General features: G+C 46.2%; 1 protein-coding gene across 1 annotated transcript in view; it reads right to left on the reverse strand.

The window, feature by feature from the left end:
- Positions 1 to 2,137: 2,137 nt before the first annotated feature.
- Positions 2,138 to 26,369, reverse strand: part of FLT1 (fms-related tyrosine kinase 1) — a 114,122-nt gene continuing 89,890 nt past the window's right edge. The window contains exons 17-29 of the mRNA XM_010572692.1: positions 20,537 to 20,641; positions 17,282 to 17,395; positions 16,438 to 16,526; positions 14,560 to 14,719; positions 14,046 to 14,143; positions 13,389 to 13,511; positions 12,149 to 12,260; positions 10,374 to 10,473; positions 8,998 to 9,103; positions 8,779 to 8,909; positions 8,295 to 8,379; positions 7,340 to 7,431; positions 2,138 to 2,342 (exon numbers count right to left, since the gene is read on the reverse strand). Coding sequence (XP_010570994.1) covers positions 2,138 to 2,342; positions 7,340 to 7,431; positions 8,295 to 8,379; positions 8,779 to 8,909; positions 8,998 to 9,103; positions 10,374 to 10,473; positions 12,149 to 12,260; positions 13,389 to 13,511; positions 14,046 to 14,143; positions 14,560 to 14,719; positions 16,438 to 16,526; positions 17,282 to 17,395; positions 20,537 to 20,641 — 1,520 coding nt within the window. The remainder of the gene's footprint in view (positions 2,343 to 7,339; positions 7,432 to 8,294; positions 8,380 to 8,778; positions 8,910 to 8,997; positions 9,104 to 10,373; positions 10,474 to 12,148; positions 12,261 to 13,388; positions 13,512 to 14,045; positions 14,144 to 14,559; positions 14,720 to 16,437; positions 16,527 to 17,281; positions 17,396 to 20,536; positions 20,642 to 26,369) is intronic.

Here is a 26,369-nt window from a genome sequence, read left to right on the forward strand (position 1 = left end):
GATGTTCGTCAGTGGGCTGCTTTGTCTTCCCCCACCGTGAAACCTTGCCTCTTCTAGAGGCAGAGCTGAATTTTTTGCCTCTAGACAGCAGTCAGCACTTCTTAGATAAGCTGAATCCAGGGGATGTCACTCACACGGGGAGCAGTACAAGTGTCTGTATCTGCTTTGCTGTGTGAGAAGTGTGCCTTCCGTGCAATTATTCCATGTTCTCCTTGCTCACAAAACTGACCCAGGGGATGGATTGTTCACCAGACGTGTTAGTGCTGCCCAGTGCTGAATCATCTGCTGCAGCAAGTGTCTGACACTGGACTAAGTCACTTGGCAGAACTCTGAATTCTTTCAAAAGCAAACTTTATTATGTGAATTTAGCAGTCAAATACATTATATGAAGACAGAAAATGCAAGACAAAATAAGAGTTATTCACATCTGAAGAAACTTACGGGATTCATATAAAAGTAATCTTTGTAGTCCATTTTTCTTAAATATTTATGCACAAAAAGCATATTTATATATTTACACTGTGCAAACATTTCCTTTGAGATGCATCATCCCATAACTATTTTTGCTCAATTGGAGTTAAGAAACAGTTAAACTTTCCTTTTGTTTTGATGAGGATCAAATATACTTTACCAGCAAGAGACAGTGCAATAGATACTTAAAACTGATGATCTCTTGGCCAGGAAGATCTGGAATTGATGCTTAGCTTAGAAGTAGCGGAACATATTTCTTTTACTTGAATATCCAAGAACAGTTTTCTTTGTAAATACATAAAAGGTTATTTACCTTCTGGTCGATTAGTGGGTTAAATTCACAGCTCCTAAGCTGAGTTTTAAGAGTTCAGAACCATATTATATGTAGCATTTTAGTGAATATATATTTATATTGGACCACAAGAAACTTAGATTGGGCAGTAGTTGTTGACTTGAAAGATGTCAGTGCTACTGTGTTAAATGGCCAACTCATTTTAATGTTGCATTCAAAGCTGAAGGGAGATGGTGCATCCTTACATTTCTTGAACAAAGAACGCTCATGCCCTTTCTGAGACACTATACAAAAGTTGGTTGCAAATGAATGATACATTTTTATTCCTGTACGTATACTGGTAACTAACCTGGAAATTCAACTGTCTTCATAGAAAAGCTGCCCTAACTTTCCAAGGAGATTGTTTTCTCGTTTCTAATCTCTTCAAACTCTCTAGTGATCAATTCCTTTAAAGTATATGCAGTTTAGTAGCCATCCTGTCTTTTCAGACAGATTCCCATAAATAAAATATAATCAGTGCAGTGTTAGAAGGTCCACGAGGTTTTGTGGACAGAGCTTGGCTTTAACATATCTAGCTTGTGGTTTGGTTCCAGTGTGTGTGTGTTGGCATACTGACAAAGTGCAAAACTTCAAGAACATTTACTTGATTTCAGCAGGCTTGTCCAAACTGAATTGATATGTATTCCCTGTTGTTGCAGCCCTGGCTCTGATCTTAGTTCTCCTCTATCCTTGCCAATTATATTTTGCAACACGCGTTTGAAATTCTTGCCTCGCAAGACTCCTTACCGTGTTTGCCATCCAAAGCAGTAAGAGCCGTGTAATGCCCCATCCCCAGCTAGCTAACCCAGCTTCCCCGGAGCATTAGCCTTCCCTCAAGTTTCTCAAAGTAGAGTTTTCGCTAAAAACCACAGAGCGTGGTCTTTTTCTTGTTTCTCTCTTCTTGGAGAGTCCTTTATTTTCCAGCACTACGCAGGCCCCAGCAATAGGCTGCAAATTCACCTGGTGCCTGACACGGGGGCTGAGCGGAGGCTGGGTGACCAGAGCATGAAATACCATCCTGCTGCCAGGGACCAAACAGCAAACTGGTTTTCTCTGTCATGGTGACCATTCAGGTTTTCAGAAGCACGGGGCAATTTTAGTGGCAGCTGTTGATGTTCAGCATTGGGAAAGGTAAGGCCTAAGCATTAGTATTTTGCTATATTTTGTATACGCTTGATGCAGTCTGTAGAAAAGCAGATCATTGAGATTAAGCCAATGATATCTTTTTAAATTTTAGGATAATTAACATGATTTGGGTCAAAGTTTTTAAACTGGCAGTGTTTCGGAAGAACCGTTTTGTATTAAATGCATATTTAAATCTTGCCCTAGAAGTACTTAAACGGGTGGCTGAGAATAAAGGACGACAGAGTTGTAGTCAGGAGGGGGAGAATGGAACGCTTTCATTTTCTCCAGCACCGCGTTACCATATGTGTATCTTTGCTTGGCGTCACTGAGCTGGTCACAGCTGAAACTGCAGAAGCTTCTTGGCTTGGTTATTCCAGAAAGCACCGACTCCTTGCTCCTGCTGGCACCTTTCACGCTGTAACAGAGCAGCATCACTGTGAGCGTATTTAATATGTACGGGCATTTGTTTTAATGACTTGAGCAAAGCCACATCACAACGAGCAGCTTTGTTTATTCTCAGATGATGGGAATGGCATCGATGCAGACGGGATTGCTCAATGGGAGAGCGGAACGGAGGACTGAAAGAGCCCTCCTGTGTCTCCCTCAAGTCCCCTTCTGACCAGAGATGCTGTGACTGAACATCTCGTGTTAAAGGGCTGTGTTTAAGTATTGAGCCTTAGCGCTTACAGGGAATATTTGATCGCTCAGCCTGAGATCTATTGCTCATTTGTGGCAGGTGCTAGGGAGTGAAATGTCATTGCAGGGCAAAGGCGGTGTGGAGTGTCTGGCATCCCTGCTGCTGCTGGGCTGTGGGTCCTCACCCTTAAATGTTCTTCCTGAGGGAACTGGGGGTTTTTTGAGCAGGAGTGAAGTAATAAAAGGTCTCAAGCCTTGGCGCAAAAGCTGCTAGCGTAGGTGTTCCCAAAGCCTAATGCTGGGATGCATTTTTAAGATAAATGGCTGTTGTTTGTGAGGAAGGGCACAACGTCTGGATACTTCTTTTAGCCTTCTCTCAGCAGTAGACGTGAACTGCTGGTTTCAATTAGAGTTTTCCTTTCCCACAACGGACCGGTTATCCTGTAGGCTGCCTTTTATAAGATGCCCTTTACGAAAGGGGTTTAATGTCATCTCAGCTGAGCCACTCTTAAGACACTGATGGTCTCGCAGCACTTTCTCACCCGTATTCAAAGAGTGCAGTGCTTGAAAGGGCTCTTTCAATAATGATGAAAGTTAAGGCAAAAAGAACTTTCACACCATTGAACTTAGATACCAAAGACTGATCTCTAGACAAAGGACAGGCCAGAGCATTTTCCATCATCGATTACATGTGAAATCCTAATGTAAACATATGTTGGACCGCAACGCCTAAAATTAGATTCCCTCCCCTGTATTTTTCTAAGTTCATGGACGCTACAACCCTCTCCGTTTATAAGGTCAGGAACATTGGCAGCACTAGTCTTGAATTCCAGAGAAGACAGTCAGAACATCTGTTGAGGCTTTTGGAGCCCAGGGTTTTGTTGCTTTTCATTTTAATTTGCACTGTTAGATCTTTAAGTGAAGTGCACAGGGCCTTTCCTGATTAAGAAATGGAGAAGTAACAGCTTCTCTTAGATTTCACAGTTTCTTGAATCTTTAACTCACAAGCCTGTGTGCTTTTTAAGGACTGTGGTGTCTGTCGTCTGTCCTACTGTAGGAAATTAGAAGGTCCTCCCAAGAAGACCAGCCCATTACATTTGTTTGTAGATGGATGGAGTTCATGAGGAGCCCTCATGATGAGAATTGTGGATGCATCCCGTAATTCTATATTGCATCTATTGGCAGATGGACAAGTAACTGCCTTGGGATAAATTCCATAACTATGTGACAAGGTTAGTCACAGACTCAATGGACTTTTTGTGATTGGTTTAAAGAGAAACGCTTCTGTGATGTACATTGTAATTTTGAGTCACAGGGAGCAGTGGGCTGGCAAAAGTGGAGTGTGCATGCGAAGTTATGAGCCTTAAAATCATCATGCTTTGATCCTTTTATTCATCATCAGGCTTTTGCTTTCTGAGAATTTTTTTGTGAGCTAGACTTGGCTTCTACTTTAATTAATAAACCTTTATACCAGTAGAGCTGCATCTACTCATTTTTACCTTGAGGGCACTGGGCATACGCTCCCACAGAGAGGTTTGAGGGAGCCCATGGGGCTCCATAGTCAGGCTTCATTTTGAGACAGCTTACAGTCAGTAAAGGCTTCTCTAGCTGTGGATTATCTCCTTTCCGCTCTAGGAATGTAAATTAGAAACTGTCTAGTTGGTTTTTAATTGGGATCATTTCTTGAAGGGAACGGCTGCTGCTTTCTTGACAGATGCCAGAAGTGAGTGAGGTTAGAAGCTGGCTGCAGCTCTTGAGATGCTTGTTCCAGCTCACAAGTGGTGCAGTTCTTGGCCATTTTTCTGGCTTAGCAATTTGCTTTGACTCAGAGTCAAAGATTTTGGCTTACTTGGGTTGGGCTTTTTCGCCAATACTGAAAAGCTAGAAGAGAGTTGCAACCGGGATCCTTTCTGCTTGCAACGGAGCAGAGCTCAGAAGGTTGTTCTTCCTCTGCCCCCAAACCTTTCCATTGGGATCTTGTTACCTGAGGCCTTACGTTAGTAAAGACTTATCTCTCTTTATGCCAGTGACAGTATCACTTGTTTTCATCTCAACGGCAATAGCAAGTCGGAGACATGCAGCAACCATTTCTGTTGTGTTCCTGGCCACCACCTGGGCCTGAGGGGCTCCCCAGGGTTTGGGGTGATGCTGGTGTCCTGTAGTGAAACCAAAGGTGAGCTTTGTGTGTTGGTCTTTCCCTCCACAGCAGTGGAAATCCAAGGGGAGGGGAGTCGCCTGCGTCGGGGGGGTTACTCCTGCACTGTCAGGTAAGCTGGCTCCCCGCGCTGCTTTCCCCAGGTCCTGGCTCTTGGGTTGGTCACGCTGAGTAAGGACCAGTGCACGCACTGGCTCTCTTCTGGGCTCAACCGATCAGTTTCCTCTGACACAAAACCCTGGGTGCGCTTCTGGGGATGGGTAAGATGCACCGGCAGATGTGGCCCCGCCAAGTCCGAATCCTCTAACGCCGCGCTGCAGGGCACGCACGCACCCTTCTGCTGGTCCGAAAGCATCCCCCCCGCCTGGCTGGCTCCTGTGGGGTTTCGGATGCTTCAAAGTGAGAAAAAAAACCCCAATCGTTCTGCCCTGGGCAGCAGGGAAATGCGGGAGCCCAGGGGAAGGCAGGCAAGCCAGGGGGGAACCAGCACGGCCACGGCCCCGCAGCACCCTCAGCGTCGGCTCAGGACCCAGGCGCCGGTGCGAGGGCACGCATCTGTGTGTCTGTCCTAAACTGCAGCGTTGAGGTTTGCTCAGAACCTATTCTGGGGCCGTTCTGTCGATAATCCAGCGACCTGAACCAGCTCTCCGCAAGGCAAGCCGAGCAGAAATGTCAGCGCAAGAGAGGGGGCAAGACCGCAGAGAATGATGCTTGAGATGCAAGGGAGGAAGCAGGATTATGCGTCTGGTTAGACCAGCTTACATGTGTCAAACCCCGCCGGGCTCTACCTTTCTACTGCTACTTTCAGGGGTATTTATTTACTGCTCCGATTTAGCCTAAGTAAAGGATGCTTAGCTAAGAAGCCACCACTTTTAGCAACGTGTGCAGACTAAAGGGTCACTGCGTGCATTCACATACGTGAGTGCTTTTTGCTTTTTGGCATAGCGGTACAGTACCACTTGTTTAGCTTGCAACCAGATGACCTTGTATGTTCTCAGGCAACTGCTCTGTTTCCCCAAGGATTTACATTCTAGCAGCCACTGTAGAGTTCAATTTTTTTTCCTATCCAAGCATTCCTTTTCCTTCTGCAGCTGAAAATGCTCCTTAAAGTAGTTCCAGAGTGATGCTTGGGATACACTCCATGTATTCCATGCCACGCAAAGAAAAAGGCATTTCATACATTTCAGTTGGGGAAATTTTGCCATGTTGTCTCTGCGGCTGACAGCAGCCTTCAGAAATGTCACATTTACACAAAAAAAACAGGCTAAACCACTCCTAGGAAACATCGCATCCTTTGGAGCCATCTAATATCCACACTCATTCCAAGCTCTGTAATACCTGGCTCTTCAAAAGAGAGTATGGAAAACCGTCTCAATAAAGTCAAAGTACCAAAATATTGCTCACAGGCCTCTCTTCTGAAATGTGAGTCGTCAAGGCAGGAGAAAGGGTTTTCCAGCACTTGTCTGGAGTGGCTTGAATCGCCCTGGCTTTGCCACGCATGAGCAGCGCTCCATTGCAGCCTCCTGCCAGCAGCACGTTTACCCCGCGCGCCGTGTATCTTGGCCGTGTGAGCGTGCACGCTCTCGTAGATGCATTCCTGTGCGTTCAACCAACGCCCTCTTAGTCACTGGAATTTTTTCTCGAAGCGAGCCCTCTCTGCCTTGACCACACGTTTCAGCCAGCTCCGATTGTTCGTCGAGACAATACTACACCTCCCAGCTTGCCCAGCTGCGAGTTGCTGACAAGTTCAGCAGAGGCAGGATGGCGGGATGGCCTTGACCTCCTGCCAGGGTTAAGACGAACGACGGGTTGGGTCGGGCAGTCCCCGGGCTGGCTGAGAGCCGTGAGCCGAAACCAGCCACGGCCGCTGCCAGCTTCACAGCGGCTGGGAACTGAGACACCGCCAGCGTTTAGAAAATAAACATTTCCCATTTACAGAGAGTTCATGTCAGTGCAACGTATTTCTTAGAGCAGCCCTAGTTCCCTGCTTGGGCAGCTGTCAGGAATTAGGTGGAGGAAGGTGGCCAATATATTACAGTGCTTAAAGGCAGGAAGAGAAGCGAGGCTCTCACATCCATCTATTGTAAAGTTGCCACTTTAGCATCCTGAGCCCATGGGTGTTAAATGGGCCATGCTTAGCTGAGTCATGGAAAAGAAGGGCAAAAACAAGCACGGGGAGCCTTGTCTCAGCTGGGGTGCCCTTGGGGACTTGCAGAAACAACTGCAAATCCTTCACAGCCACACGTTCCTCCTCCCCCTTGCCAAGGGCTTGTTTCCTACGCTTACCTGCTTCTACCTCGGTTTAGTGCTCTCTGGCACTCACTTGTCCAGCCTGGCATTAAGCTGAGGATCAGGCTGATCAACAGAGTGCTAATGAGTCGTATCAGTGATGTGCCTTGAAGGGGTTGAGTGTTATTTGTTTCCTCAAAGGCATATGGAGGGTTAGGTGTGGGAGATGACTGATTGCTGACTCAACCCGTCAGGACACACCTCAGCAAGAGTGTTTGCAGGGACCGGGGACGCCTCAGCTACTTTCATTAGGCATGATTGAGCACAAGGACCTTGAATCCTCCTTCGCCCTCTAAAACATGAAGCAGAAGAAGGGAACATAAAATACAGACCCAAAGAGCGTCCGTTTCTGCTTGCTGCCCGTCCACGTGAAGCGTTTCAGTTCTTCTGGAGGCAGCACCATCCCACTGTCTGCTTGATAATCCTTGAATTAAAAAGAAAGATGCAATCCTGTTAGGTGTTAATGGTAGAAAGTTACTTTTACAATGGACTCAATTCCTCCTCGGTCTGATTTCCAGCGTTCGTTTGGTCATTTATACTCGGAGAGCTCTAGGAGACAGCGGCTCCATGCTGCTGGAGGTGCTGCAGTGCCCGGGTATTTAATGGTGCCTTTCCAAACTGTCCTTGCTTTGGGGTGCAGCAAACACACATGCTGTTAACACAGATACAGAGTGCTAAAAAAAAAAAGTGTCCACCTGCAAGGTGAGGTTCTGGCCAGCCGCTAATTCAACCCTGCGAGCGCAACCGTGCCTTTCCTGCCTTGCACCACTTAATGCGTACAACTGGGTCAATAATAGCTTCCCCCAACCTCTCACCCGTGCCCACCCCCACCAGGACAGTATGTGTGCCCCGTTAGTTTTCCTCAGCTTGCCCACCTGATAACAGGACTTGTTCCTACTGGGGACCTCTGATGGAAATGTGACTCACAATTCTCGTTTGCGCACTACTATTCAGATGAAAACACAAATCCGAGGGATTTTAAGTGGCTCTCCCACACCAGTGGGACGCAGGTGGGACTCTGGCAGCTGTACCTTGTAGGCCTGCTGGCACCGGCCATTTCTTATCAGGGAAGGAGTGTTCGTAGCCCATGGCATGGTCAGCAAGGATCTGCTGACCCCAATTTGTAGGACAGTGGGATAACACTATGCTGCAAGCACAGCTAATCTTCCACCTCTTATCGGTAGAGCTGACGAAGCAGTAAAACCCCATCTTGATTCTCTCTGTATAAATCTGTCACACAAATAAAAAGAAATGAATGGCGTACCATTTGGCCCAGGAGTCACTTACATTAAATATAAGTGTTTCCTTGATGGGAAGCTCCTCAAACGTCTTTATGCGCTGGGGTGGTTTTATTTTGAAAGTGTTTATGTATCTGTTGAACAAGAAAAGCAGGACAATTTTCGGTGAGAGTGTGAAGTGCGTAAGCACTGGGTATTTCTCTCTTTCTTTAAGCAGTTGCCTAACTGTCCTCGAGGTGGTTTACACAAAAGGGACTTGTTAACCAGACTCTACCCAAAACCTCATTCCCCAGCCCTGGGGCACGCACAGCCCCTCTCACAGCACCCAAACCCCGAGACCTCGTGGTCCCCCTGGGCAAGGACACCCCGAAGGGCTGTCCCAGCCCAACGGGATGACGGCGGTGGTGGCTGGAGGGATGCTCAAGCCACGTGGGGTGTCTCTGAGGGTTTTCTCCCATCCAGGTGCAAACCAGGCTATGCAGCAAGCTACAGAACCCAACAAACAAACTTGGTCTTAGTCTTGCTCATCTCACCTCATGTTTTCAGTGCTTCCACAACTTGAGCTTGTAACAGAAAAATTTTCATTGCACAAAGGATCAGATGCAGGGGGAAACCCGCTTTCCGTTGTGAATATCGTATTGAGGGGTATGTAGTCTTTGCCTTCCTAAATGCAAACAAGAAAGCGTTATTCCTGGGACCGACTGGCCGGTCGCCCCAGCCGTGGTTGCAGCACGTGGTCGTGATGTTAGTACCTGCTGGACGTTTGCTTGCAGCAGGTCGCCCAGCTTTTTCACCAGCTCGGAGAACCTTGGTCTGTCGTTGGGATTGCTTCGCCAGCAGTCCAGCATGATTTGGTAGCTGTGAGGACAAAAGCAGAACGAGCACGTGGTGGGGTTACAGCTCGCTTTGATCCAAGGCAGCGCAGTCTCTGGCGGCTTGTCATCGCTAGAGTTAACTCCTGAGCCTGCCTGGTTTTACAAAGATGCTCTCCAACACCACGAGGCCTCTTACTAAAAGTAAACGAGTAAACTTTCACAGAAAAAGAAAAAAAACTTTCTTCCCACAAGACACTGGGAAGACCACATCAAAGGAATAATTTAGCCAACTAGTCATACTTTATTTTTTTATTCCTAATTAAGCATTAAACCTTTGTATTAAACATCTATTAACTGGCAATGTTTAAGTTAAGGCATCCTAAGATGACTTATATGAGTGTGTCACTTCCTTGTATTAGTTGAGTCAAGCTTTCCTTCCTGCAATAAAATATGTGGAAGAGAAAAAAAAAAAAAGCTCTTATCTACTGTCACTAGGATAATAAAATTAGCCAGTGGGTAATACTCCCAGGTAGGCATGGCTGGCTCGCATCCTTTTTCTTCTTCCAGAACTAATTTTTTTGGTAAGTGTTGCTATTTAGAGTCGTGACATAGCACTCAAAAAAGCACCAAAGACACCTACACGTACTTGATTTTGCCTCCAGAGGTAAAATACCCTGGATACATTCACGCTCCTGAATGAGTTGTGCCACGGGCCGCACGTTTGCCGTCCTGCAGGTGCCTCCCCGGGCAGGGCGCTCCGTCCTGCTCCCAGGGCAGAGGGGCTGCAAACTCGGGGTCTCCTTCAGACCCCCCCGCAAGCCTCCAAAAAGGTGTTGGCCATGCAGCAGCACCTGAAGACAGGGGACCAGGGAGAAACAGCTGACGTTGCGGTGGAAGGACTGAGACAAACCCCGCAGGCGACACGGGCTGGGAGGCTGCGGGTCCCCGTCACCTTCCTCTGCCATCAGACACCGTCTCCGGGAAAGGGTGGACCCACGTCACCCCAGTGTTTGCGAGGAAGCCTCCGCCGCCGCTTCCTAAGTCAAGACGATGTTAATAATGTCACATTCCTCCAGCACTTATCTGTGCGAGCGTCAGTAAATATTAAACCTGGAGAGGAACGAATGACCTTCCTCCTCCGGGCTGCTCGCTCAGCTCCCCTCGGAGCCCAGCCCCGGTGATGCCCTGGGCTCAGGTCCACGTCCCTCCTCACCCTCTCCTACCCCACGGTGGGGCCAAGGGTCGGCGGGTGGGATGCGAGAAATGCTGACGACGGCAAGAAGATACAAGGCAAGCAGAGAAAGGCATCTTACATCTCCTCGGTCGCTTGCTCCGGGGCTCGCATTCTTGTGCCTTCCTTTAGTCTGCTGCAGAAATCCTCATCGATTTGGACTCCGGGGTAAGGAGAGGCACCTGAGGACGACATCGGGAGAAGAGGGTCGTACGTGCCTTCGGTTGGGTACCCATGACCTAGCCTTGGCCCCACGCAACCCCCTCAAACATTTGGGGGGAGCAGCATCTGCTTGCAGAGCTGGGAGTCTGGGGTCGTGTGTGTCCCCCCCCCGCAAGGTCTGGCCCCTGCCAGATGCCACAGGCAGGGAGCTGCTGCTGCTGCTCCAAGCCCTGTCCTTAGTGGGGGGGGGGGCAGGATCAAACCTAGCAGTATTGGTGGTGCTTACCTGGCCTGAATGCAAAAAATACACATGAATTTGACTTGAAAAGTATTGTCAAGAAAAGCCAAGTCTGATCCATCAATTGGTTTGGACCACCCCAAATTCTAGTAAGCAGAGTATTAACAAACCCCAAATGCTCAAAACACCTTGAAAATAATAAAATCATGGTTTTAAATCAGATCACAGTACATTTGCATTATTTTTCTAGTTTCTGTGTTTTTAAGACGCAGCCTGATCGTGTTGTTGGTCTTTTTTCTGTAGACAAAAAAAAACATATGGGAAAGGGAAAATGAAAGAAAGGATAAAAAAAAAAGACCTTTCAGAGAGTCAGACAGTTGCCAGGTTCAAGGAGCTGGGGCTTTAAGAAAAAAAATAGCAGGTATTATGAGGCTGACCATAAAATTACAAGAGTTGGCAGGCTGACCAGTAACACGTATTTGAACTAATAAATGATTGATTGTCCTCAGAATTGTATAGTATTGTTTCCTCTGCTGTTTGCCTCTTTTGTCAGCCTCTATGTTGAACCCAATTAAGATTCTTCTATTCTGATGGTCATTGTTGTTTCCACTCAGTGTACATCTTGTATCCTGCCTTTTCCACGTGAAAGAAAGGGGTGGGGGGGGAGCTTCACTGGGTTTTAATTTTGGATTGCATGCTCTAGTTCATCCTGTGGCATCTGTGCAGATGCTTGTTCGTCTGCTGCATCCAGCGGCCCAGGGGTGAGGGTGGTGCTGGGTCCCTCCTGGACTGGGGGGACCCCCTGGTCTCAGGCTGGAAATGGGGGTGACACAATCCGAGACATGCAAAAACCTCTGTGTATGTTCAGCTCCCTTGCTCCCACAAAAGAAGTAAGAAGCTTTTGAGGGAGCACCCAGCCCATGGCTCTCAGTGTCTGGAATGCGATCTGCGGCACAGGAGGTGATGCCGCGGTCCCTGGCAGCTGCCAACGCAGGCCCACAGCTCCGGGTTATCCCACAGGGTTCCACATTTAATGAAAACACTTAAATATTTGCTCGATTTTCCTGGTTTGCACCATCGGTCAGACAGAACACCGTGACTGCTCTGCCTGTGCTGCCCTGCATCTCTACGAAGGGCTTCTACAAGGAAAAGAGGGACGCCTAGGTTTTGCCCGTGGCAGAAATAGGTGATAAAGTTCTCAGATAGCTCTGCTATCCATTAAGGCTTTCAGCCTGGCAGGTCAGCTTTCAGTGCCCTTACAAGCACCAAAATTTCCATTTCACAGGGGTGTGACACACACAGTTCTCCCCTCTACCCTCATGCCCCACCTCTGCCTGATTTAGGTCTTTTCTTATTAAAGACCTGGCAAAAGCTTGTTGAAGGTAATGGATTTTTTTTTTCCCCTGACTGAAGTTCCCGCTGCTGAGTTCAGCTCCTGGGGTGCAGAGTTAACATACCCAAGGAAAATATCTCCCACAGCAAGACTCCGTAGGACCACACATCGCTTTTTGTATTGTAGATTTTATCAAATATGGATTCTGGAGCCATCCACTTGAGAGGAAGTCGGGCCTGGAGTAAAAGGGACAAACCTGACTATTATTTTCAAAGCCTAAAAGAATTTAATCATAGATGAATCAACTATATATTGTTATGTAAATAATTACCATTCAAACAGGAACGTGTGGGATTTCCTTACAGGCAGTCAAGATAAACCCACACTCATTCAGACACTTTCTTAACAAATTGTCAGAGTAAAAGGCTGTTCTTAAAATATGTGTGGCACAAAACACCAGACATTGGAAACCTGTGACCAGGCCTTTTCTTTATGGGGATGTGGGGACAAGCAAGAGCAGAAGTATCTTGCCAGCATCGTAGAGACAGGGGAGAAAACCCTACATCCAAGCGCAAATCATTGTGTGATGGTGCTGGGAGATGTTCTCGGGGAAATTTTCAGAGCCTGAATTACAGGAGTATATCAGCAACCCTTGAAGTCCCCCCAGCGCAGCCTGTTAGGGTCTCCTGAGCGGTACCCAAGTTATGTGAACAACGTTTCCCAGCTAGTATGTAGTGCTATAAGTCTTGAAAGCTATTTATGGCCAAGGGAATAGCTGGCAGGTGGGTGAGACCTCCAGAAGGAGACTCTCTGTGTGACCCCAATGGCCACATCAAATTCCCACAGCATCAGTGCATGGTTTGCTGACCTAGCCTTCACAGCAGGCCTGGCAGGGGGCTTACTGCCTGCTGTTTGCAGCAGAATAAAAAAAAAAAACAAAACCGAAAAACCAATGAGTAGGTGCTGGAGGCAGCGAGTCCAGGTCGGCTGCTTGAGGCACCACAAGCGGGACTTGGTCCTGGCGTGGGGACACGCACCTTGTTTCGGAGGGACCGGTTTCCTTGAAGGAAATTTACTGAGTAAGGGGGTTATGCTGAGCCAGCCGAGAAACATGCCTAAAAAATATCTAAAGTATTAACAGGGAAGAGCTGTGAAACCATTAGCGTGTCCAAGCCTTATGCTTGAGGATAGAAATGCCTCCCAGCTCTACAACGCATCTGGATAGCTCATCTTCACATAAAAACTGTGATAGCTTTCAAGCTCTTTTAAGTTCAGGAAATGTGAATGTCTACAGAACATTTTAGTGGACAGTTTGAAATGATATGTTATAAACATTTGGGTAAATAAACAGCATCTTGACTTACATCTCCTTTTCTCACATAATCAGGATTCTTATAAATATCTCTTGCGAGGCCAAAATCACAGATCTTCACGACATTGTTCTCAGATAAAAGGATGTTTCTGGCTGCCAGGTCACGGTGAATGCACTATAACAAAACAGTTTCACAATCAAACTGCATTTCCTTAATGCTGCCCACAAATTTCCTGACTGTCTCCCATATCCTTTTAAAAATTATTATTTGAGAGATCAATTTAATATTTCTTTAGGGAAGTTGACTATAGTTTACATGAAATTACTGTAAAAAGTAGCAGTTCTTTAAAAAAAAAAAAAAATTCCTAAGTCCAGAAATGATAAATTTTTAAGATCCTTGACATTTGCAGGGAAAGCGCTGATTCATTTGGAGCTCCCTACCTAATATATATTGAAATGAAGAAAAAAACCCACCACACCCAAAAGATCTTCCCTGAATGAAGGAGCTTGACCCACTGCCTTCAGCCATGATCCTGTGTTTATGGACTATGGTGACTTGGATAAACACGCTGTTATATTTATAACGCCAAGAGGAAAGCGGCTCTTCCTTTGGGAGCTCTCCCAAGGAAGGTGTCACTAAAACGTAGACGTGATTTCACCTCTGAATCCCATCCTTCTGCAGGGAAAAAATCCCCAGCGTGAAACTCACCTTTCTGGAGGAGAGAAATTCCATGCCTCTGGCCACCTGAAAGCTGTAAGAGATCAGGTCCTCCATAGTGAGGGGCAACTTGTAGAGCTCATCAGCATCTGCAAAAGGTGCAAAATGCAGTTTGTTGAGATCGCTCACAAAGCAATTATTTCCCCCCTCTCTTACTGACCCTATTACTCCCATAAATTCAGTCTTCATAGAGTAGTATTCGAAGGTCAACTCACTGTCACTGGAAACAAAAATAATGCTTGCTTTATACCCCGTGCTTTGGACACTGCTGTGTTTTCCCCAAAGATAAGGAGCAGTCAGAAGAAACAATCACACATTTTCCTGTCAGATTTAGTAACCCTGGAAATAATCTTTTTTTAAATCTTCTACCCTCTGGACATGACCCTGTGTGCGTCTCCCACGGATGTTTATTAGGGTGATAAATGAGGAAAAAAATTTCAGGGATGCACAGTATGTTGTAAAAATATCACAGACCATGTAGGGACAGGAAGGAATTAATACCTACCCTCCTCATCCTCCTCCACATCACTCAGACTTTTATCTTCCTGGAACCCAGAGCTCGCGAAGCTCTCGCTGCTGGTGACACTGGCCAGCCTTTGTTTTTTGCCTTCCACTGGCTCAATATCCTTTTTCTCTTTCATTGGCTCTCCGTGCAGAGGGGAGTCCTTCAAACAAACAGGAGAAGAGGTGCTATATCAGAGCGATGGAGGGGGGTGGAAGAGGAACCGAGTCAGACTTCTGTCGCCTTTCCGCCGGGAGAAGATGCTGGTCCGTGGCACGTGCGGTCACGTCTCCCATGGGTGCGGGGGTCCGGTGCCGCTGAGGCAGCTGGGGGTTGGTGGCTGGGCTGCACTCCACCAAGGTTGCCATCCCCAGAGGGCAGAAATATGGTGGTTTGGGAGGACCAGCACATGATTTTGGGGCAACCTGGGGGGTGGGCTACCTCTGATGTGGTGAGGTAGGACACGTCCGCTGGGCTGTGGCTCATCTCAGCCTGAAATGAGACATCTGAAAAGGCCTATTTCTCTCCGGTGGCCAGAGAAGGAGCATGGTGGGATGAGTTGAGAATGACGTGCCCACAGTGCAGGTGTCACAGCCCTCTCAAACTAAAGCATCAGATTTTTGTCCCAGGCTGCTTAAGGCACCTGCCTCTATGTCCCTGCAGAATGCCTGGTGTGGGACTGTAAGCCCTTCCAACGAGGAGCAAGGGCACTTTGTGTTTGAAATACAGCTCCGGTTGGAAGCGACTGCCTCTCTTCCCCAATGCCTTTATTCAATGCTTTCATGGTACGGCCAACGGCGGTTTAATGGGACACACGCAACGCTGTTTGGAAAATGCTTTCCCACTGCTACCTGGAGAGCAGCCTAGCTGCCTCACCATGCTTTTGCCCCCTCTTCCCTTCCCTCTTGTCCTGTGTGTGCTGGTACAGAACCAGGCTCCCTCCCTCCAGCCTGGGTGCCCTTCCCAAGGGTGCCGGACCACCGGGGAGAATGGGACCGACCGCCCCGAGGGTGGACCCCGCAGAGCCGTGCTCCCCACTGAGCCTCCTATGCCAACAACCGCACATTGGAGTCCAACATGGACAGTCTTGGGAACAGAGACTCAGCCAAAGGTCCTGCCAAGCGTGCCCTCCTGCAGAGCCCTCCCAAAAAAAACCCCTGAGATGCTGCTGAGCTTTTGGCACAGCTGAGCGGGGGTTTTGAGAACTGCCGTTCTGGGTCCAGGCTCCTAAATCCCACTTCAGAGCCCTTAATCCTTTAGGGGATTTCGCTGAAAATGCAAAAGCGGGGATATAATTGGCATATTTGGGTTCAGGTTTGTAGTAAGAAACACACTGTAGATTTGATTCAGAGGGCTGTGGGATTTGAGGACAAGACTCTAATCTCTTTTCCTCTTGATAGCCCTTCTCCTCGCACAATAATAAGATTATTTGCAAATCTTGGAATATTAGGGTGTCTTGGAACATGAGCTGTAAATGGCATTATCTCAGTTGCGTTCCCAGCAGTACTGAAATCAGTGGGCAAAACCACTTCCTTCGGCTTCGCTGACACCAGCCTCTGAAGTGACCCCAAGCTCACAAGGAATGGGTTTGTCAGCAGTGGGGCGAGAGCATGTGGGGACACTTTGGATAGGATTCACTTCCTCTCGCTGTAGATGCCTCCATCCAAATTACTCCCAGCAGCCTCCTTGCACAGTCAGGGGAGAGAAATGAGTCCTTTCTTGGTATAACACATCCCACACCAAATATTAAAATAGGTCAAGTGAACTGCACCCACAAGCTGTTTCTCTCCTTTGGTAGAAGGAGACTAGCTCAGAGGCTGACATCTGCGTTACCGACACGTTAGGTAAGATGAACCCTACCAGAGGCATCTGCCGCCTCACCTTGTTAGGGCAGAAGAAATTCCTCTTGCTCTTCAGGTAGTTTGATAAATTCCCATACTTGCAGTATTCAACAATCACCATCAGAGGCCCTGAGCAAAAGGAAAGTGCATTACAAACAGCATAAAGCAATACAAGGCGGCATCAGTTCTGAGAAGAACAGTTGTTCGTGCCTGCAGCTATAACTTGAGACCAGAATAACTAACGACATGTCCTAATGAAGGAGAAGGCTGCTTGAAGGACACTGGACATGGTAGCAAAACAATTCTGTTTCTGGAAGTCAGGGAAGGGCCTAATTTTTGAAAGCTGGGTCATGAACCTGAGTCCTGAGGGACCCTCCGTTTCCTCTTCGGGCAGTCTGCATTCAGACTGGAGTCCCGCAGCCCACACACACTTGTTGAACTAAAATAGGTGACATATCTAAACCAAACAAGTGCTCATACTGGCCCTTTGATTTTCTTAGTGGAATATCACGAAGGATTTTACAACAGCTGCCTTGTGACTCATTGCTCAGGCCCAGCAGTTGATATCCCTTGTTCCCAGCCTTTCCAGTTCATGTTTAACTTGAGCTTGAGCAGTGAAGTGAGTGAGATAAAGGACAAGTGGCATGGTCCTAAAATCACACTTATATTAATACTAAAAGAGAGTTTAAGTAAAGAAAATGTTTAATCACTTCATTAAGTGACTAAAAATCTCTTTTTCTCTTCCTCTTTTTTTCACCAAGCACAGGGTGAGCTCAAATATTTCAAGTTAATAGCTTGACCTCTGGATGAAAAACAACACGGCCAACTGACTGTTATTGGGAGGTGATCCAAACCCATTTTCAGTGCAGTGTAGATGCTTTTACCTCCATTTTTCGTGCAAGCTCCCAACAAATTCACAATATTGAGATGATGACCAATGTGGATCAGGATTTTCAGCTCAGTCATCAGTGCTTTGTACTCGCTTGCAGTGGCCCCTTCTGTAAATGCAAAATAAAGTCAGTGTGAAATGGCAAAGAATTGGTCCTGCTGGGCTTTACCACTTCTTGCTACTTTCCATTGGAATAAACTCCATTACTGGATGTACTTCATGTGTTGATGTTCTTTGTCTATTCCTCCCTGCTCAGCATCCTCTTACTTGCAATAAAACCCATAAAGAGTTAGGCACTCAACTTCCTCCCAGTAGACTCTGTTATATTTAGAACTGAGAGAAATTTTTTTCACATGAATAGTTTTGTCGTTTCAGCCAAAAAATGAAAGAACAAATAAAAAGGGATTTCAAGACTGTAATTAACTCTATCTAGAGTAGGTTTCAGCTGACCTGACTTCAGCTGTCTAAGGGTTGTGTACTAGCCTGAACTAATCAGGAGTCAGTAGCGAGAGCAAAGCATTTTGGGAGGCTGATGCAGCCATCAGCTTTAGCCATCTGTATAGGGAAGAGATGAGCCACCCCTTGTTGATGCTTGTCTGGTTCCGTTCAGTATAGAGGAAGCCTGGAGTATTAAGATAGACCAGGGAAGCAAATTTTAGTTGGTTAAAGTTAGATGACTGCATCACACCCTTACTAGTTATGATCAATAGTAATAATAATAGTAATAGTAATAACCCAAAAGATTCTACTTAGTGTTGAGTGAAACTTACAATTCCCTCCAAGAAAATGTTTTACTGCAGAATTTTATTTTGGTATGAAAGCAAGAAAAAACATATTGCTTTGTGTAGATCCAAAAGGAATTTTGCAGTTTAGTGACACCAAGAGTAAGAAGATCAGTCCAGTGGAAAGAACCTAGAGCTAGGTCTTAAAGGGCTTTGTTTCAACATCTGAATGAAAACAGATTTTCTTGGTGGCCCCACACAAAACTTGCCATCTACCCAGTGACCCACTATTCATCTGTATAGGTGGTGACACTTTCCCTGCACCTCATGAGAACTCTGTGAGGACAAAGCCCATGAATGACTGCAAAGTTCCTGTGTAATCTAATGAGGACACAAGGGATGGGGCAGATCTCCCCTAACTTTAGATGTCCATAGTGAAGATACCTACAGAGGATCTGGTCACCATAGGCTCTCTTGATAGTCAGCACAGCTAAACAAGCGCTCAGCTCACCATACGCAGGGATCTGCCTTAGGATGGCATGAAATGTTGTTTCTCACCCCTGACAATAAAGGGAATTTGAGTGACTATCTCAGATACAAGCATCTACCCTGCACACACACACGTGAATCCCACCATGAAGACTTCTTGCAGCTGCCGTCTGCTCCCATCTATTCCAGGAGCAACGCCTGGTGCCTTGATAGTGCTGGCTGGCACAAGAAGCCTGCTGATGTACATAAAGAAACATTGAATCTGGCACATCACTCTCCCAGCATGTATGTCTGCATGCTGGCAAAACAGCCTAGTTAACCAGGGGTTAGGCAACGACCCAGGTGACAGGCCATCCACTGAAACCAGTGACACAGATGGCTATTGGCCCACTGCTGCAGAAGGTCTGGACAGGGACCAAAGCTCTAGTTTCCTTCCATTTCCCAGACATGCTTGCTGCAAGGTAGTTTTTCATTTTGCATTGGCCAACGGGGTATTTCTGGTGCTTCTAGAACAAGAGAGAGCAGGAAGGTTCGCAACCCTCTCAGCTGCAAATTCCCTCCTTGGAGATGATCCTGGATATCACAGTAGGACGTACCACCCCCTGCAAAAGCATTTGACGTTATATTGCAGAATAAGCCTGTTGAGGACAATATCAAGAGGGCACATCCTACATGGAGTACAGCTGCCAGGTCATCGCTGGCAAGAAATGGAAGCTATTTCAGGTTGAGTGTTGCAGGGACAGCCTGTAGGTCTGAAAGTATCGCACATGCCCCTCTAAGGGCTGGAAGTGACATGTACAGATCTCCCGATAACTGATAAGTAAGCAGCTGTGAAGCTAGAAGCCACTGGGTAAGAGGGATGTATTCAAACTATGCCTGAACAGAGCCAACTGAGAGCATCAGGGGTCCAAGCCTTGCTGGCAGAACAGGGGATGTGTCCTGGCAGAGAATGACACAGAGAAGGATTCACGGATTAAGAGAGAGAAGCAATTCAGCATAAGTTCCCAGGGCAATGCAAAAAAAAAGCCTGCTATGATCCTTAGATATATAAACAAGGAAAAGCTAAGTACATAGGAAGGGATACCACCAGGACTCTGGGTTAGGGAATTCAGCCATAGCTGCTGCAGGCTATGACTGAATATCATCATGCCTGCTAACTTCCCAAGCTCCCTGTTCAAATTGATGAGGGTCTTTGTCCTTTCTGCTCCGATGAGAAAAGTGGCAGTGAATAGCTGGGAGATGATTTCACTTTGGGAAGAGCGCTGGTGTATGAACAGCGCTGGCAAATCCATTACACAACCCGGGTGTCAGCATCCTAAGCACCGTGTGATGAGCCTTCAGATGGTTCAGAGAGGACACACCTGCACGACAACTCCAAGATTTATACTGCTCAATCTGTTTAGCTTAATGAAAGGGCCTTCATGAAAAAAAAAAAAATCATTACATAACCTAATGGAGAGGGTTAGAATGAAAAGTGAAAGTCAGACAGATGCAAATTAGACATAAGGCATTTGTTTTTAACAATGAGATGATCAACCATCGGAACTAATGACCAAGGAAAATAAGAAAGCTTCCACCAGAGTGTCTTCACGTCAAGGTGGATGCTTTATGCTTCAGCTAAATTTCATTTACGATGTTCAGTATAGGGTTAGTCTAGCATAATGGTACAACGTAGGGTATGCAAGAAATCTAATTGCCCCTTCTGATCCTGCAAAAGTGACTCTCTCATTCTTTCTGAGATCTGAAGGATTGGAACCAGGTTTTCAAAAAAATTAGTCAATCAGGTTCTCATTGCATCTGAAACTTTCTCCTATATCATGTGACTATTTATCACCCTTTTTACTGTGAATGTAATTTTTATTTCATACTTCTGACATTTCACTTGTGGTGGAGCTGAAATTTGGTGTACGTATTTTGGAGGCTTCAGAGTTATTGGTGGGGGGATAACATCACACTCTCTTGCTTTCGACAGAATCATATTAGAAGAGGGACACTACATAAGGCATCATTTTTTCCAGCCCAGCTTTGCAGCAAGATACCTTTCAGCATTTTCACAGCAACTATTCTGCACGTTGGTGATTTCTTAATTCCAAAAGCAGATGCTTGTACCACCTTTCCAAAAGCTCCATGTCCAAGGGACTTTCCTGTAAAGAAAATAAATTGGAGAGATACATTCTGGTAAAAAAAGAAATCTTGTCAGCAAATGGATTCATAGATAGTGACTTGAAAAATGTGCTTTACAATGAGTCTCACATGTATATTTCCAACATATAGGTGGTTTCGTTTTTTTAGTTTGCTGGGTTGGTTTTTTTTTTAAGAGTAAGCAGACAAACCAGAAGACAGAGTCATCAGAGGGAGTAAATGATGTAATTGAAAATGATGCTAAATGAATGCAACCATTTAGTGGAGGTACACTGGCTTCTGACCCAATTTTTTCAGCCTAGCTCTGCCAGAGAAAGATTTGCTCCTCTTTTCCCTGAGCACACAGCACCATGCAGCAGGCTGTGACGCTGCTAGTTATGTCCTCAATAACACAGGGCCTCTGCCTAATCTCGCACACGCACTAAGATGCAGCTCGCCACAGACTTTGGTAATTTTCACAAATTAAATTCTTCCTTCTCAAACAACGTGCCTTCAAATTATCTTCATTCCAGGGACGCAGCAGCAACTTTGCATCACAACCCCTGGAGTACGTGCACAACCCCCTGATGCTCTTCCCTAGCAAGCCCTTGTAGGCTGAGATTGTGGAGTGATGAGAAGCTGCAAATCTGTGCAAATGAGACTTTTACATTTCCAAAATGAGGTCGGAGGGGATTCAGCAAGAGGGGGCTCGGAGTGACAAAAGATGGTTTTGCTCATGGTGGGTACGGTGCTTCCAGGTGTCCAAGGGCAGACATTTGTGCTGTGCCATCATCCTGCTGCTGCTGAGCGGACCCCAGGAGAAACACCCAGAGGTTCTTGAGATAAATCAGTGGGCATCAATAAAATTCTCCAGCAGTAGAAGCTGAGTGTCTTCTTCCTTCATGTTCAGAACCAGGTAAGACTCCAAGGGCACTGTTATAACTTTTCTAGAGTTCATGATATTTTATGCCAATCTTACGATCTTCACAGCCTCCCTCATGATCTATTAGTGTTTGAAGCAGGGAGTATTGTCTACCTCCTTGACACTGTGCTCACGTGGACAGGCCTGGCTGCCTCTGCCATTCTCAAGCGGCTGGCAGAGTTTTGATCAGAGACATCTTGTCAGCATATCAGCCAGCAATAAATTTTATTTCCAAGTATCTATTTTCAGATTGTATTTGTGCTTCACCTTCAGCAGAACCCAGGCACCTAAGCAGCTAGCAAGAGTACAGCAGCAGGCTTTGTGGTGTAGACGAGAAGAACAGAAAATAAAGGCCAGCTTTTCATATAAAAGCAAAAGATAACATGTGCCATATATTTATTTCTCAGATATGCACATGTGATGTAGCCATCTCCGTAGGACAATTTCCTTTTCCTATGATGGACATCTGTTTGACTACCTCTCACTTGGACATCTACCTTGTTGATGTCTAAGTGAAAGCTGAATCCTACCCAGACACTCACCAGCAGAGAAAAAGAGCTGCTGTCAGTTCTAAATTAAATAGATACTACCTTTTATATGTGTATCACATTTCTAAACTGTAATTCTCAGTATGTCTGTCAGAAGAACCAAACAGCATATGTTATCAAAGCGATGGAAACATGCAGTGGAATATGCTAAGCCAAAAAAACCCCAGAAATGTATTTCCCCCCTAGATGTGCAAAAGTGTTGCATTTTTTACAACAAATAAAAACAACGAAGAACTTATTCTACATGGCTGAAAGGCATCAACAGACTAAGCCTTGGTTTGTGAAGGGCTTGCTTAGTGTTTGACACACAAATGCAGGTGAATCACTGTACATCTTTGAAAATCTACAGTCACCTTTTTCAGTTACTGCATATAGCTTCTTCCTTCAGCAGGCGTATAAGGGAAGCAACACAAAGACTAAGGTCTCAGTTTTCTTTGTGAATTGACATTCTTAGTCCTTAATGCATTGACTCTTCATGGTTTCTACAAGATGAAGGTGCAGTTTGAGGTCCTGCAAAACCCATCATACCTTTGTTTAATCCATAGCTTTAATCTGTTTCCATCACTGTTAACTCACTTCCCACACTGAGACAACCTACTTAGTCACCACTTGGAAAACACACCAGTTAGTTAGCTCATAAAGCTACACAAAGCTGCTAACCTTTCATAAAGAAGAATGAGCACTGGAAACAACACTTCCTTCTCTAAACAACGTTTGTAATTTAATGAGAAACTGTAATAACACTTGATGTATTAGTCTTTGTTGCTTCGCTATTGTGTGCACTGTGCTAAATGTTAGCGCAGAATAGGGCTGCTTTACCTTTTCAGAGCATAGATCGAACTCCACAGTTTAGTACATACATTGTGTCTATGACTATAACAGATTGTTCTTGCAAAAGCCCCTTGTGTCGACAAAGTAATTGCAAAATTATTATATGGAGCTGTTAAACAGAGGAATATTAAGTTGCCCAACCATCTGAGCAGTTGACTTGTCACAGCCTTCAAGCAGCTGCACTGGCCATGTTTGGGGCAATGCTCAGGTATGAAATGTTGCAGCATCTACAAGCAGACTAAGGAAGCAAAATGCTCTACTTAAATTTTCTGCACTTGACTTTGGTTTCTTGGGGCAACTCAGAACTCATTAAAGTGAACATACCCCTCGGTCAAGGAGTTTTGCGTCGGGAGGTTTCCGTTTCAGTCCCATTTTAGCAGGGTCCTTCAAGCGTGTGAGTTGCTGGACTGGGGCATCAGCAAAAAGCTCTTGCAGACTGCAAGTCTGTGGGAAGGCAGAGGCTCAAAGATGTGTTGATTTCTCAGGTCCTTTGCCACAATTTGTCACCCGGGTTTTCCCCACACGTGGCTTCATATATTCCATTACGTTATGTACAACAGCTCTGCACGTGAAGGAGAACGGAGAGCGCTCTGCTCGCTGCCAGCGCTGTGGGCTTGCAGCGCACAGGAGGGAGCGGGGCTGAGGAAGCCGTTCTACCACCAGCGTGTTTCTCATTGCACCAGAGCCATGTGGCAACGGTCCCTTGGGGTCCTGCACCACAGCATCCGCAGTGTGTGACCTCTCGTAGATTAAGAAGGTCAAGCCCAAGAATAAGGTGAGAAATGCACGATAGCTCAGCTAACACTTACACTGGACTGCAGTGTTATCATGGACCACACTGACAGTGATTTATAGCACTCGCATTTTTCTGCCTAATGAAAAGATGACATTTTGCTCTCAGTCAGACTAATCTATACTGAATGTTAATTATCCTGACTTCAGTGATGCCCATACGAAATTTCCTGTAACAAACATCTGTAGCTCTTAGAGATGAAGAGGGAGTCGTGTTACAGAAGCACTGCATCACAGCCATGGGCTATATGCATGTATGTTGGAGGAACACATAGCAAAGGAGATGTGGGCTGAAAGGAGAGATTTATTTGCAAAAGTTACAATAAATATGTATCCTGGAGGATAAGTAGGTGGAAAGAGAAAAAGACATATCTGATGCTGGAAGAGGTTGCGTTTCTAAGTAAAAATATTTGTAAAAACCATAGAAGTACATTTTGTGTTTGTGAGACACCAATCCTCAGAGACTGCCAAGGTTACTCAAAGACTGAGCCAACTGCCATGTAAGCAGGACTTGCACTGAGCTAATCTAGCCTACTGCACATACCCAACTTCTCTGAATCTGGTTCTCATTCATTGTGAGCATTCTTTATTTGTTTACACCAGTTCTTCCACTTTTAACTCATTCTCTGTCATCATTCCCCACCTCCAGACTCCAAACACCAACACTGCAAAATGTGAGTTTTCCCTTGGTATTTACATTCCATTTCTGCTTGATTCTTTCCATGGGATTTACACACAAATAAAGCATCACATAAACCAGTGATCACACTGTCTGCACATCAGGCTCTTGCTCCATCATTGTAAGAAAACTATTTGAAGATTGAAGACACTCCAGCATAAGGTTATGTTTCAGCATTCCCGGAATTGTGTATGACAATTATAAATTGCTAGCAATCTATTCCAGCTGTGCTTATCCACAGCTGGTCACCTTGTGACTTCTAGCAGGTGAATTAAGTGTAATCCTAATTGTATGCATATTTTAATCACCCTATGTCCTGGATCTCCGGAGGAAAGAAGGTATCTGTTACAGCTCCTAGCTAAAATGTAGGGATTTTCTAGTAAGTTCTTGCTGTAAGACAAATGTAATGCATGCCTGAAAGAACAAGCAGCACTATAGCAACAGGCTGAGCTTATCACTGATATTTCAATGTTGACCTTCTTGCTAAAATCTGTGTGGTTTCTGGAGGGATTCCTCAACTTCAAAATCTGGTCCCTACCCCCCCTGCCCTTTTAATCAGCCCCACACTAGGCTACACAAGTAAGGAACGCTCCCAAACCCATGCCTTTCACTGGGGCATCTGTAGGCCATCTAGCTGTAGGTTCAAAGTTTCCATGGATCTTTATTTATTTATTTCTGCGTGGGCTCATTTGTCACATTCTTGCACTTTATGGTGCACCGACAAGAATGTTTATAAATCTGCATCACAGAGGGGAAACAGGGAGAGTATGCTGGAGAGAGGAGGAAAAGGAGAAACGGGAGGGGTACAGGGTAGACTGTGAGGACCTGTTTCTGCACTGGCTTTTTTCCGAATGAGTACATAGCCAGGTTACAAGGGAAGAAAAATTACAGCAAATGACAAAGGTCAGGCTCCTGAGTCTAGAGAGAGAAGCATCCAAGCCAGCAATCTGATTTGGAAGCCTTAGTTGCCCTGTTTTTATGTTGTGTTTTAAGTAAATCAGTCTGCAAAAAATAGTGCAGACAATATTCTTGTCTGTATTCTCCTTCTATGACAACATGACCCACTTTGTGGATGAGGGAAAGGCTGTGGATGTTGTCTACCTGGACTTAATAAAGCCTTTGACACCATTTCCCAGAGCATTCTCCTGGAGAAACTGGCTGCTCATGGCATGGATGGGTGTACTCTTTGCTGGGTAAAAACCTGGCTGGATGGCTGAGCCCAAAGAGTGAATGTGAATGGAGATAAATCCAGTTGGCAGCCGGTCACAAGTGATGTTCCCCAGGGCTCAGTACTGGGGCCAGTTCTGTTTAATGTAATTATCAACGAACTGGACGAGGGGATCAAGTGCACCCTCAGTAAGTTTGCAGATGACACCAAGCTGGGCGGGAGTGTTGATCTCCTTGAGGGCAGGAAGGCTCTACAGAGGGATCTGGACAGGCTGGATCGATGGGCCGAGGCCAACTGTGTGAGGTTCAACAAGGCCAAGTGCCGGGTCCTGCACTTGGGTCACAACAACCCCATGCAGCGCTACAGGCTTGGGGAAGAGCGGCTGGAAAGCTGCCCAGTGGGAAAGGACCTGGGGGTGTTGGTCGACAGCCGGCTGAATGTGAGCCAGCAGTGTGCCCAGGTGGCCAAGAAGGCCAACGGCATCCTGGCCTGTATCAGAAATAGTGTGGCCAGCAGGAGTAGGGAGGTGATCGTTCCCCTGTACTGGGCACTGGTGAGGCCGCACCTCGAGTCCTGTGTTCAGTTTTGGGCCCCTCACTGCAGGAAAGACATGGAGGTGCTGGAACGTGCCCAGAGAAGGGCAACCAAGCTGGTGAAGGGTCTAGAGCACAAGTCTTATGAGGAGCGGCTGAGGGAACTGGGGTTGTTTAGTCTGGAGAAAAGGAGGCTGAGGGGAGACCTTATCGCTCTCTACAACTACCCGAAAGGAGGGTGTAGCAAGTCGGGGGGGGGGGGGGGGGGGCTTTTCCCC

The sequence above is a fragment of the Haliaeetus leucocephalus genome, unplaced genomic scaffold, assembly GCF_000737465.1.
Source record: "Haliaeetus leucocephalus isolate CR32 unplaced genomic scaffold, Haliaeetus_leucocephalus-4.0 Scaffold351, whole genome shotgun sequence".
Lineage (NCBI taxonomy): Eukaryota > Metazoa > Chordata > Aves > Accipitriformes > Accipitridae > Haliaeetus > Haliaeetus leucocephalus.